Consider the following 13956-nt stretch of genomic DNA (forward strand, 5'->3'; position numbering starts at 1 on the left):
ACCATTTATTAGAAAATGGCTCAACCCCAATTCTGTTCATGTACACACTATTCTCACAACAACTCGAGCTCCAATCCCTCTTCAAGTCCTTGTGTGAATGACCCTGTGAACACGGCAATAGTTAGGGGGCAAAGGCATATGAGATGGGAAATAGAGCAGTAGCAGGGGTCAAGAAGTTTATGAGAGTCCAACTGATAGGTGACCCAGCAACTTAGCAAGGGCCACGCAGAAGGAAGGAGGGAGCTAAGTGGTGTTATGCAGAGAAAAATGGCCAAATCTGGTGATGCATGGGATGACAAAGCGCTGGAAATCTAAGCCTGGTCCAAAATCTGTTGATTTGGGCCAGGCTTATGTAGGGCTTCAGGTGAGGACAATAAAGATGAGATGGAGAGCCAAGAGAAAGGGAGAAGTTTAAGACCTTTCTTACGTGTTTGATTGGGCCCTACGAGTACAAAGAACAAGTCCATTTTTGGTCTGATGAATTAATTCTTTATTATGGATTGAGACCAACTTTTCTATGCATAAAGAATCTTTTTTTTTGTTAAACAAGTTGAGCAAATTCACCTGTTAAACATCAACTCTCAACCTTTCCGCCCCTGCCCTCCTGATGCCCCAGCACTTGATATTTACATCTCAGGTCCATTTGTAAACAGTGGGGGCTGCCAGTCTTCTACAAGGCAGGTGGGAAGGGGAGGCCCCTAAGGGGTCTCTGTTCCCCGCAACCTGCCCAGTCAGAGCCTCCCTGTCTCCCGCCTTAGCCGACAGTCCAGGACCTGGAGCTGCCTGAGGAAACCCGAGTTGGGGCAAATGTCTCGGTGGGCCTGCACCGTCTCAATGGCCTCCACCAGCGTCATATTTTCACAGATCATGAGGAATGCCAGGACAAGTGTGGCAGACCGGCTGACCCCCATGGCACAGTGTACAAACACGCGGCCTGTAGGTAGAGACAAAAGGCCAGTTATAACCACAGTCACAAGCACAGGAAAACTAATAGAGTTGAATGCTCCGTTGATATGGCCCCATCCAGGTCACTCAGAGCTCAGAGGCAAAGATGTCAACTAAGGTGAGTAACTGGAGCTTTGCTCCTGGGCACTGAAACTTAAAGGATGCTATCCCCTAATATCAGTCAGGTACTGCAAGTAGAGTCTTCGTCATGTTCAGACTCCAAGAGGATTCTTAGAGAGAATCCAAGGAAGGACACATTCCTTCTTCTTCCAAGGCTTCTAAGGAACTGGGGAATGTCTGAGAGAAGCTCCAGGCCCTTCTACCCCGGAAGTCTCAGGCCCTCAGGGAACTGGTGAGTGCCCACTAGCTGGGAGCTTTCTCCTTGCTCAACCTGTCATCTCCAAGGGCCTGTGTACAGTAAGGAATAGAAACTGATTTAGACTGCATGACTATGAATGGTACAAATGATGCATAGAACTTCAAAGGTCAAGCAGTGGGAAGCTAAAGAGAAGAGAATCCTGTCTAGAGTGAGTTGCAGTAGAGGTCTGCCCCAATCTTGAGTTAACTGGTTCCTAGGCAAGCATCATTCTCTCAGGGTATGAATGGGCAATCCCAGGACCTAGAGTCAATCCTACGGTAGAATGAATTGTGAAATCAACAGAGGTCAGAGGTGGGGGCTTGGGTGAGGGAGGAGGGAAGGGTCTTCCCACAAACAGCTGCACATGACCCAGGGAGTTTCCTCATCTGCAAAATGGGTAAATTGGATAAGATGACCTGTAGGTTCCCTTCTAGCTCGAAATCTGAACCTAGCTGATGGAAGACAAAGAATCAGGATCAAATCATGTTGTTATTCAGTCATTCAGTTGTATCTGACTCTTCATGACTCCACAGACCACAGCACTTCAGACCCTTCTATCCTCTATCTCTCAAAGTCTGTCCAAGTTCATGGTTCATTGTTTCCATGACACCATCCATCCATTTCATCCTCTGCCACCCCCTTTTCCTTGTGCCCTCAATCTTTCCCAACATCAGGGTCTTTTCCAATGAATCCCATCTTCTAATTATGCAGCCAAAGTATTTAAGCTTCAGTTTCAGTATTTGACCTTCCAGTGAATAGCTTCAATTAATTCCCTTAAATATTACTGATTTGATCTCCTTGCTATCCAAGGGACTCTCAAAAGTCCTCTCCCACAATTTGAAAGTATGATTCTGCAGTGCTCAGCTTTCCTTCTAGTCCAACTTTCATTGCTACTGGAAAAATCATTGCTTTGATTAAATGGACCTTTGTTGCAAAGGTGATATCTCTGCTTTTTAGTGTGCTGTTCAGATTTGCCAGAGCTTTCCTTCCAAGGAACAAGTGTCTTAATTTTATGGCTGCAGTCGCATCTTCACGGATCTTTGAGGCCAAAAATATAAAATCTGACACTGCTTCCATTTCTTCTCTCATTGTTTGCAAGGAAGTGATGGAACCAGCGGCAAAGATCTTAGGGTTTTTGTTGTTAAACTTCAAGCCAGCTTTTACATTCTCCTCTTTCACCTTCATCTTAATTCCTCTTCACTTTCTGCAATCAGAGTGGTATCATCTGCATATCTAAGATAGTCAATATTTTTCCCAACAACCTTAAGTCCAGTTTTTGATTCATCCAGCCTGGAGCATGATGTACTCTGCATATAAGCTAAATAAAAGTGATAATATACAGCTTTGTTGTTCTTTTTTCCCTATCTTAAACCAATCAGTTGTTCATGCTGGGTTTTAACTTTTGCTTCTTGACCTGCACACTGGTTTTTCAGGAGAAAAGTAAGATGACCTGATACTCCTACCTCTTTGAGGACTTGCCACATTTTGTTATGATCCACACAGTCAAAAGCTTTAGTGTAGTTAATGAAGCAGAAGTAGATGTTTTTCTGGAACTCCCTTGCTTTTTCCATAATCCAGTGAATGTTGGCAATTTGGTCTCTAGTTCTTTTGCCCCTTTGAAAACCAGCCTGCTCTTCTGGTAATTCTCAGTTCACATATTGCTGAAGCCTAGCTTGCAGAATCTTAAGCATAACCTTGGTGGTATGGGAAATAAGCACACTTGTTCAGTAACTTAACCATTCCTTGGCATTGCCCTTCTTTAGGATTGGGATGTAAACTGATCTTTTCAATGCAGTGGCCACTGTTGTTTTCCAAATTTGCTGGCATATTGAGTGCAGCACTTTAACCGCAGCATCTTCTATGGTTTTAAATATGTCAGCTGAAATTCCATCATCTCCACTAGCCTTATTTGTTAGTAATGCTTCCTAAGGCCCACTTGACTTCATTCTCCAGGATGTATGGTTCTAGATCAGTAACCACACCATCATGGTTATTGGTGATGATAATGAGGTCTTATAAAATTGTTTTGTGTATTCTTGCCACCCCTTCTTAATCTCTTCTGTTTCTGTTAAATCCCTGCCATTTTTGTCTTTTACCAAGCCCATTTTTGCATGAAACTTTCCCTTGATATCTCTAATTTTCTTGAAGAGATCTCTTATCTTTCCCATTCTGTTGTTTTCTTCTATTTCTTCCCATTGCTCATTTAAGAGAACTTTCTTATCTCCTCTTGTGTCTTCAGTAACCCTGAATGGCATAGCTTATAGTTTCATTGAGCTATGCAAGCCCCCCCACCATGACAAGACAGTGATTGGGGAAGTGTTAGGGGAAGGGGAGAGAATCATATCATAGTCTCTGGCAAACTGTCCTGACCCCAGTAGTTAACATCTAGAGCTAGAAGGCACCTCAGAAGTCACCTAGACCAATGCCCTCACTCTACAGATGAGGAAACTTAACCTGAGAGGTTAACTGAGTCATTTGAGGTCTCACAAATAGTAAATGTCAGGGGTGGGATTTGAGTTTATGTCCTCTGATGCTAAATACAATGCTTTTTCTACTGCTCCATGCTGTTTCTCAAGGAGTTGGCCTGGGCAACTGGCATTAAAAAAAAAAAAACACCCTGAAATTCAAATACAGGTAATTAGTCCACAGCACATCCCATTACAAAAGTGGACTGCTCTTCCTTCCTTTCACGCTTGGGTTGCCCATTTGTGAATGAATCCTTCTCTCTTTCAGAGTTACCCTTGATGTCCATTATAACTTGATGGTCACCTGCACAGATGTTTGCGGAGAGATATTCAAGGTATGTATCTCTTAGCCTTGTTCCTTACAGGGATGACCTTGCCAGTTGGGAAAGGCCCTGCTGGGACCATGAAATCCTGCACCCCTCTATGTGGAATTAGCCCCCCATAACAATTCTAGGGCCCATCACATGGTACCCCAGTTGTTGACCAAGTTTTCCCCCAGAGTCTTCTCAGGAAATCCAATTGCTGTCTAGACATAAGTAAGTTATACTATGTCCTTTTCAGGCTAGCACCAGTTTTCTTTCAGTGACTCAGTGACCCTAGTGAGGGCTCTAGACAATGCTTCTGGACACTGCACCACTGTCACCTATTCCAACTGGGCAAGGATGAGCAGATGAGGAGTAGAGTGGAATTCCTTCAGGGATGCTTGCTCTCTTATTTCCTGATTAAATATCTCCTAAATACAGATTTCGCCTCAGTGACATGAATCTATCTGGAGGAGAGAAGAGAAAATCCTGCTAAAAATCCTTTCCAAGGGAGGTCATTTGAGGGAGCCTCAGTTTCCTGAGCTGAAAAATAGGTGTAATGATACTTTATTACCCACTAGGGAGCACAGTATAATGGGTAACACTCCAGGCTTAGAGTCAGCAAGACTTCTTGTCTCTGGCACATCCCAGTTGTGAGACTCTGGGCAAAATCATTTAACTTCTCAGTGCCCCAAGCAACTTGTTCAGACTACAAATTAGACAACAGGCCCTAGGACAGCTAGGTGGTGCAGTGGATAGAGCACTGGCCCTGGAGTCAGGAGGACCTGAGTTCAAATCCGGCCTCAAACACATAATACTTCCTAGCTGTGTGACTCTGGGCAAGTCACTTAACCCCAATTGCCTCACTAAAACAAAAACAAAAAATAAATGAATAGACAACAGGCCCTGATTTGCACTGGTGGAAGGAGTTTACTTACCAAGAGTGGCATAGTGAAAGAGCTCTGGCTTTGGAGTCAGAAAACCTGGGTTCATATCCCATTTCTGACACTACCTGTATGACCTTGGGTAAGTCACTGAATGTCCTCAGTTTCTTCATCTGTAAAATGGGGGGGAGTGTGAGGTTGGACTCCATGGTCTCTAAGGTCTCTATCAGCTCTGAATATTTGATCCTACTTATGTGACTTTGGGGCAAATGACTCTGGGACTCTGTTTCCTCAAATGAGAAGTGAGGGAGCTAAAAGGAGCATGGAGCAATGGAAAAAAACAGTGCTTTGGAGTCAGAGGACTTGGGTTCACAGTTCCTACTTGCACGGCACTGGGCAGGTCAGAGGGCTGTCTGAGCAGTGGTTTCTTCAGCTATCCATGGAAGGGATTTGGCCAGATGACCTTGAGGCCCTTTCCAGCTCTGAATCTATAATCCTCTCTCTAATCCTTCCCAAATAGGAGATTACTGAGTATTTGTGCTTTTCTGGGGTGGAGTGGAAAAGGGAGGGGAAGGTAGCTGGAACCCCTGAGAATTTTGCCCACTTGCCTGGCCTTCTCAGAATGGGCCCAGCTAGCTCTTCTAGAAATGTCTACCTCCAAATCTTGAGAGCCATTTGTCCTAGGTGGCTCCTGGGTTCCTCCCTCAATCTCTTCTACCCTTCTCTCAATATAATACCAGAAAGGAAGAGGAAGAAGAGGAGGAGGAGGAGAAGTAAGAAGAGGAACAGGAAAAGGAGAGATGAAAGAGGAGAAGGAATAAAAGAAGGAAGAGGAGGAAAAGGAGGAAGAGGGGGAGGAAAAGGAGGAGGAAGAGGAGGAGGAAGAAGAAAAGGAAGAGGAGGAGGAAAAGAAGGAAGAAGAGTAGGAAGAAGTGGAGGAAGGGGAGAATGAATAAGAGGAAGAGATGGAAGAGAAGGAGAAATAAGAAGAGGAGGAGGAGAAGGAAGAGAAGGAAGAAGAGTAGGAGGAAAAGAAGGAAGAGGAAGAGGAGAAAGAAGTGAAGAGGAGAAGGAGAAGGAAGAGAAAGAAAAGGAGGAAGGGAAGGAAAAAGAGTAAGAGGAAGTAGAGGAAGAGAAGGAGAAGGAAAAGGAGGAGGAGGAGAAGGAAGAGGAGGAAGAAGAGGATAAGAAAGAAGAGAGAGGAAGAGGAGGAGGAAGAAGAGAAGGAAGAGGAGGAGGAGGCGGTTCACCTTGATTGCTAAGAGCAGTTCTTATGTATCTGGCTGCAGGCAGGAAGTAAATGCTGAGGTCAAAGAAGGGATTGTCATCAGCTTCAATCCCGTAATATTCCATAGGCAACCCTCGGTAGAATTTGGCACCTGTGTCGACATGGAACCTGCCGGCAGCCACATTCACGACATGAGTGATGCCCAGCTGGCACAGCTTCGTCTTATCCCGTGCTGCATATCTGGAGAGTGAATGAAGAAGGAAAGGCATGGAATGCTTTCATGGGCAGAATGTCAGTGCCAAGCATGGGCTTTGGGGAGGGGGGCCAACGAGCGGCTTAGGGTGAGATGACTTGGCAGGGTGGCAGAAGAGCCAAGTCCTCCTCAGAGTTAGGGAGGTGGAGTGGACAGGGCACTGGCACATGGGGACTTGTACACAGCAGACCTATGCTTTTAGCCTGGCTCTGAACAGTTGATAGATAGCTGTGTAACCATGGAGAAGAAGAAGAGAAGAAAACATTTTTTTATTAAGCACCTACTATGAGCTTGGCACTGTGCTAAGACTTTACAAATATTATCTCATTTAATCCTTCCAATAATGGGGGGAGGTAGGCGCTATTCTGAAACCCCCCATCCCCCATTTTACTGTCAAAGAAATTGAAGCAGACAGAGGTTAAGTGACTTCCCAGGGCTGCACAGCTTATAAGTGTCTGAGGCTGGATCTGAATTCAGGTCTAGTGCTCTATCCACTATGCCACCTAATTACCTCTAGATAAACCAGTTAACTGCTCTGAGCCTCAGTTTCACCCTCTATAAAATGGAATGGGGACTAAATCTGTGATTTCATTGGTAGAAGATAAAGAAACTCCTAACTATGCAGATTATCACCTTCCCTTTGTCTTAGAGGGTTGCTTAGGGCACCTAGAAGTTAAGTGACTTGCCCAGAGTCACCCAGCCAGTATGCGTCAGAGGTAGCATGTAAACCCAGGTCTTCCTGGCTCCAAGGTTTGCTCTCTATCTGCTACACCAAGGTGAATAGTAGAATGCAAACTACTTGAGTGTAGGAACTGTGCCATTTTTGTCTCTGTTATCTCCAGCACCTAATTTAAGTCATCTATCTGGCCCTCCTGCCCAGGCATCTATGGGGTTCTCGGGATTCAGACCCATCTCCACACTGGGAACCCTGCCTAAGGGCAAGGCATTGTCAGGGTGAAGCAGCCTTGAGAATTCACCCAGATGGCTCTTTCTGAAGCTGGGGCCCTCTATGCTGAGGAGAGAGATGTGCTGATGGCTTTGGTTTGAAGGTAGAAAGAAGCTGGTCTCTTGGGGACCACATCCCCTACTTTGCCCTATGGGGTATTTTCCCTCATTCTTCCCTCTCCTACCAGGGCTCGGAAGTGCCTAGGAGTTGAGCCTTTCAACCATTCCTCAGGAAGAAGCCATCCCTGAGAAGACCCCTTCCCATTGCTGTTTCCTCAGGGGTGCATCTCCCTCCCATCACTGCTCAGTGGGGGAAGGTGGGCTTACGCGTCTCCCAGGTAGAGGTTGGGCCAGACCTCATTGATGTGGCTCATGGAAGAGGCCCTTCGAATCCACAGCAGGCGCTGCAGGTAGGCCAAGGTGGGTGTCTGGTAGGGGACGAGGTTCTGGGTGCTAACTCGGGTCGCCCCATGGATCTTGGGCCTCCTCAGGTCCTGCCTCTGCAGTGAATCCATCCTGGAAAACAGGGGAGGGCATCCCATTGCTGTCCTTGTGCGGGCCCTGGGTGAGGGAGGAGGGAAGGCGGAGGGAAGGGGGGAGGAGGAATGAGTCCCGGAGTCCAGGAAGAGCTGTCTCTCCCATCACTAAGAGGAAAGATACCTGCTTTTTTGTTTTTGTTTTTGATAGAGGGAGTGAAGGGATGAGGTGTAGGAGGAAGACTTGTCCTGTCATGCAATCAGCTACGGGAGGGGAGTTGGAAGATGGCTTTGGGATCTATGGGAAAAAAGGGGGCCAGGAAGGCCAAAAAGAGATCTCAGCACCAGGGGAGAACATGTCCGCTGCAGGGACAAGGATGGGGATCTCCCAGCATTGGTCTAGCTACCCTTCAGGTGTTACTCTGCATCCCCATCCCCTCAGGCAGCCCACCACGGAGCTGTGTGTGACCTAGGAGGGCTTCCACAGGTCCAGGGGAAAGAGTTCTGGACTAAGAATCAGAAGAACGTCCTATCCCAGGAGTTCCTCTGATATCAGGAAGGGGTCATTGAGGTCATCACTTCCAAGCCCCTCATTTTACAGAGGAATCTCAGGATTAGAGAGAAAAAGATCTTTCCTCCGTGTCACATGGGGTCTGGATTAGAGTTCGGCCTCATAGCTGTGTTCCCTTGGATAACTTACTTAATTTCTCTGGGCCTCAGCTTTCACATCCCCGAAATAAAAGAGTGGTAGGAGTTCAGCTGATTGAACAGGGCTCTGAGGTCTAAGGGGGTTGGACCTGTGATCTTTAAAATTCCCTCCCATTCCATAATTGCACACCATCTTCTTTTCCCCCACCTCTGCCTTACCTCGGTGGCAGGTAGAGGCCATTCTGCTAGGGCCACAAAGACAGAGGTAAAGCTGTGGGTCTTGCCTAATACCTCTCTGGCCTTTTTGCCTGAGCTTAGCCATGAGACAGAGGAGACAAGTGATCCCCGCAGGGTTTGTATCATCCCTTGCCTCTCAAGGCTCTCAGCTATGTTTCAAGGGAAGCTAGATCTCTATTCTTTCTTCTCCTGGACTAGCACCTTGTTGACCATCAAGCCACCCAACTGAGGCCACCCAGGATCTCAGTACTGTGTCCCACTGGCTGCAAAACCTAGCCACATTCTTGTCTGGGCCTAAACAGGTCAAGCCAACCTCCTTTGGGCATGACTGTCCCAGAGTCCTACTAGTGTGTAGAAGAGTGCGATGGCAGCAAGAGACAGTATCATTTTTGTCTTTGGATTGCCCAGGGTCCAGCACATAGTAGCTGCTGAATTGAACAGGTAATATTTCCCTTAATGTACCCCTCAGCAAAACCCAGTTCTCTTTCCTCAGCAAAAAGGGAGGAGGAATCTGGAAGCAAGAAGGTCCCCCTGCCCTAACCAGCTTCCTTCTCCCAAATGCCTGAGGGTCAGAATGGAACGGACTAGCTCTGAGGCTGAATTGTTTTTCCTTCATTTCAGTGGCTGAACACACAGCATCCCAGGGATTAGGGTTAAGCATGTGAGCTTTCCCTCTAGAAAATTCTGTGATTCTATGATTTTTTATTTATTATTATTACTATGGAATACATACTGTCATCTATAACCGAACTTCAAAATATTTTTTTATTTAAAAAAAAAAAGGTCCACCATTCAAGGAAAGCGAGCTATAATCTTCCTTTGTAACTTTTATACCAGGGCTCTTGTTCTGATTATTGAGCAATTTCCTCTCCTGAATAGGAGATAAGCAGGAATTGAGTTCAAGGAACAATTTGGAAATTAAGGGTGTATGTAATTTGTTATTTGTAGGAATGTGTAGTAGGCATTGTCCAAGTAGCTGTACTACCTCGGAGAGGGGTGATACCTTAAGGCTGCTGTTCAAAGCCTTTATGACAATTAGTTGACTAGTGGGACAAGATTCAGGGGTTGGATACAAGTTGAGGGAAAGATGTCTCAAAGAAAATGATGTGACTTCGCAATTTTAACAAGAACCAATTTTACCTGGGCCAGGTCCACCACCTCATGTTGGAAATAAGCCAGGCTGGAAGAGTTCAGTAAACATGGAAGGCTTGCTGTCTCCTGGGCTTCTTTTCATAGGACATAGTGGATGCAGTACTTGCATGTATGTCTCTAGGCCCAAGGGGCACCTGGCCCTGGGTGTAGGGGGTAGGCAAGGGAATCCAAGTCCTTCTCACAATTTTCCCGGATAAGCTTGGGGACCAGTAATATTCTTGAGACACTCACATGAGGCTGAAGCAGCTAGGAACTGAAGTGACTTCTACCTGGAGCAGGGACAATAATGTCCTATACTATTCTCTGTCTGACAATTGGGCTATACCCAAGAGTGTGGCCAATGTAACCACAGGACTCTCCACGTTCCTCTCCCAGAATCAGGAGTTCGTGGTTGACACTGTCCCAGGACTCCTGGTGAAAATGTTCATAAACTCCCCCATTCCTCAATTCCCCATTGAGACCCTCCCCTCTAATAGCTGTGAATCTTCCCATCCAATCAAGGAAAGGTTAGACACAGCCCTAACTTTCCTCCTTTGCATTCCCAAGCTGTATCCAGAATCATTATTTTTGGGTGACAGAGCATGTTTCCAGGGCCCTGGTGGGCACAGAAGTGGAGACACTGGCTGTGTCTTGTTCAGGAAGGTGGCTAATCTGGATAGCCAACTATATAAGAAAAGCCCTGGGAAGCTGGAGCTTATATGGGGTCATATATATATATATATATATATATATCAGGGTCTGGTGTCTCTCTGGCTTTGACCTCCAATCCTGCATGCTATGACTAGGCTGTGTGAGATGGAAGTGGTGCCTTCTTTCTCAGGGCACCCCCCTATGCAGGGTATTTAGGTACAGTATGGCATAAGAGGGAATATTATTCCACTGTGGTAAAGGTCTACAATCTCAGCTTGAAGAGAAACCTATAGAACCTGAGTGACCTGTCCAAATTCCCACAGCCAGTTGGTGGCAGGAATGATTATTGACCCAGAGGGTTGAATTCCCAGGAAACCCTACCTATGGGATTCTGCAGATTTCACAGGCTACAATCAGGACTAAGCTTAAGGCCACAGAAGGACTGCCTAATCCAGGAGACCTCCGACCCTTCCCCAGTAATGGGCATCTTACCTCCATATAAACTCACCTACCTAGAGCATGGTCTAGGGCTTGAGTCTGGAGGCTCTGGGAACCAGGGCAGTGCTGGACTCAACAGTAGGGATCAGAACGGGGGGGGGGGGGGGGGGGCTAAGTTCCATCTGAGAACACTGATGCTGTGAAGCGTCTAGAATTCCAGCTGGTTGACCTGGAAGCCTCTGGGGGGAGGGGAGGGGGAGCAGGAGGGAGGCCCTGAGCTATCTCTGCCCAGAAGAGGAGCGTCTCATGAGCTGCAGTGCAGCTTCATCAAGCCGTCTCAAGGCACCGATGTATGATGTACTCATCAGCTAGCCCAGGACAGACTGCAGAGTAAGCGGCTTCATATGATGTCATTGAAAGGGGCCCCAGAGAAGGGGTATTGTCGGGAAAGAAGGGAGGTTGCAAAGGCAGGTGCCAACAGCAAACCACCAAAAACAGGACTGGCCCCGCCAGTTTGCCAGGCTTGGCTGTCCCAGGACCCTTTCAGCCTTGATTCTGATCAGGTTGAGGCTGGGGGCTGTGTCAGGAAGCTCTTGCCTCCTGAATCCAGACACTGTCTCCCTGCTACAGTTCTGATGGAGAGACCTGGTCCCACCCAGCTCTTCCTCTGCTATCCCTTTCTTTGGCCTCCCAGAATCAAATATAGGGTAAGACTACCCTCCCGTGGCCAGCCCCATGCTCTGCAGCCCAACTGCTCAGAAGAGAAATAGGAACCCCCCATATCTTGGACCCAAGAAGACATTTTGGCAGTACAACAATCTTCCTTCCCCTGTGGCCCTCACCTCAGCCAACAACTTAGCACCTTCCCCTACAGGAAAGATTATTGAGCTGAGAGATTCTGGGCTCCCCCCATTTCTCACTGGAGAAATCAGGACCGGGGTTCAAATTGGTCTCTGATTTTTGCTGCTTGTACAAGGCAAGTCACTTCCTCAGTTCAGCATCTGTAAAATAAGGGCATTGGAGCAGGTGGCTACTGGAGGCCGTTCTTGTTCAAAATCCCTAATTCTGACCTTGAAGATTCCTTTCAACCAGACAGCCTAGGGATCCTTCCCAGGCACCATCCTGACCAGGGCCATTGTCTCCACTTCTCTCAGCATCAGGGGGCAGGAGTGGAGTTGGGAGAAGGGATGAGGACATCAAGGGGAATCCTTACTCTTCCAAGGGGTACCCCTCAACTCCACCCCATCGGTGCTGAGGCCCTGGATTTCCAGGGGCTATAATCATGTATACAGAGGCAGACCCCTACACTGGTTGCTGGCTGCCCTGGGGTGCTTTCTGCCTACCCCTAGCCTCTGACTTGTCTTAAGACTTGGTCCAGACTCTGATCTTAAAATCTAACCACTGCTCAGATTCTTAAAATCTAGCCACTGCTCAGATTCCTAAAATCTAGCCACTGCTTAGATTCTTATAACCCAGGCACTGCTTACTCGTGTTCAGACTCTGCCCAATATGACAATGTTCTAATAAACCTTGTCTTTGGCTGAAAAAAAAAAAGACTTGGTCCAAGGGGCAGCTAGGTGGCACAGTGTGACTCCAGCCTTGGAGTCAGGAGGACCTGAATTCAAATCCCGCCTCATACACATAACACTTACTAGCTGTGTGACCCTAAGCAAGTCACTTAACCCCAATTGCCTCACCAAAAAAAAAAATACTTGGTCCAAGTCATGTCCCCCGGGATTTTTTTGGTTTGGGGGAATTGGAGGGTCAGAATTTGTGCTTATAGGAATAACCTAATCTAGCCCAGGGATGATATAAAATTGTAAAGAGATTTGAAATGGAAAATTTATTCTGAGGTTCTTAACCTGGGGGCTGTGAAGTTATTTTTAATAATAGTTTGATAAGTATGTAATTCTATGTACTTTAATCCTGTATATAAGTAATACAATCCTATGTATTTTATTTTCTACATTTAAAAACATTCTGAGGGGCAGCTAGGTGGCGCGGTGGATAGAGCAGCCCTAGAGTCAGGAGAACTTGAGTTCAAATTTGACCTCAGACACATAACACTTACTAGCTGTGTGACCCTGGGCAAGTTACTTAACCCCATCACCTAGCCAAAAATGAAAAAGAAAAAAAGAAACATTCTGAGGAGTCCACAGGCTTCATCAGACCCTGCCAAAGCAGTCCAGGAAACACTCACAAAGGGTTAAGGACCCCTGATATTGAAGAAAGTGAAATAGCAAGGTCTCTTATAACCTCTTCTCTTACAGGTGGAAATAAATGCTGCCCTCTATTCAGGCTCAGCCCCTCCTGGACAGCTGGAAGGCCCTTTCCTTTCTATTCCCCTCAGTCCCATCACCTGTCTCCATCTTTTATCTGAAAAGCTGTATTCATCCCTCCCTTCCTCCCTGGGCCCCTAAAAATCTGAGAACAGAAGAGCCCATGGGTAGTGGCCATCCATTCTTAACTTTGGACACTGAGACTCAGAGGGGTTAAGTGACTTGCCCAGGGTCACTCAGCTAATAAGTAACAGGATTCTAATGCAGGTCTTTCCTCTTCCAAGTCCCACACTTAGAAGACTGTAGATTCAGAGGTGGAAGGGACCTTAGTGGTCTAGTGTCATCTCTTGATTTTGAGGGAAGGAGGGTAATGGGGACTGGGTTGGTGATTTCTTTGGTGAAGGGAACTCTCAGGTGAGAAAACTCTTCAACAACTCAGAGTCGTAGGGAGTCATCTGGTGCAGGAAAAGTTTAAGTGACTTACCCAGGGCCACATAGCCAATGACTTGAACCCTGGTTATCTTGACTTCAAGACCAGCTCTCTAGCTGATATGCTATACATGCCTCTCCTTATTTCACAGATTAAGAAACTGAGGCCCAGAAAGTCTAAATAATTTAAAGGGAGTAAATGGCAAACTTGGGATTTGAACCCGCTACCTCGGGCTACAGACCTAGCATGCTTTCCCCTACACTATACTGGCTTCCTACACTATCAG

General features: G+C 46.6%; 1 protein-coding gene across 1 annotated transcript; it reads right to left on the reverse strand.

Moving 5' to 3' along the window:
• Positions 1-478: 478 nt before the first annotated feature.
• Positions 479-11115, reverse strand: LOC110221455 (dual specificity protein phosphatase 13B-like). Its single transcript, XM_078150862.1, has 4 exons — positions 11036-11115; positions 7708-7941; positions 6205-6422; positions 479-934 (listed from the first exon to the last, which is right to left on the reverse strand). Exons 2-4 carry the CDS (start codon positions 7920-7922, stop codon positions 732-734), a joined length of 636 nt encoding a protein of 211 aa, XP_078006988.1. The 5' UTR covers positions 7923-7941; positions 11036-11115; the 3' UTR covers positions 479-731.
• Positions 11116-13956: the final 2841 nt, after the last annotated feature.

Source organism: Phascolarctos cinereus, unplaced genomic scaffold, assembly GCF_003287225.1.
Source record: "Phascolarctos cinereus isolate Bilbo 61053 unplaced genomic scaffold, phaCin_HiC Scaffold_3;HRSCAF=262, whole genome shotgun sequence".
Taxonomy (NCBI): domain Eukaryota; kingdom Metazoa; phylum Chordata; class Mammalia; order Diprotodontia; family Phascolarctidae; genus Phascolarctos; species Phascolarctos cinereus.

Excerpts from the sequence above, each read along its gene's own strand:
- LOC110221455 (XM_078150862.1), bottom strand. The coding sequence starts at position 7,922 with ATGGGATGCCCTCCCCTGTTTTCCAGGATGGATTCACTGCAGAGGCAG. Across the intron at positions 6,423-7,707 it reads AACCTCTACCTGGGAGACGC|ATATGCAGCACGGGATAAGA; the intron begins GTAAGCCCACCT and ends TTCACTCTCCAG. Across the intron at positions 935-6,204 it reads AACTGCTCTTAGCAATCAAG|GCCGCGTGTTTGTACACTGT; the intron begins GTGAACCGCCTC and ends CTCTACCTACAG.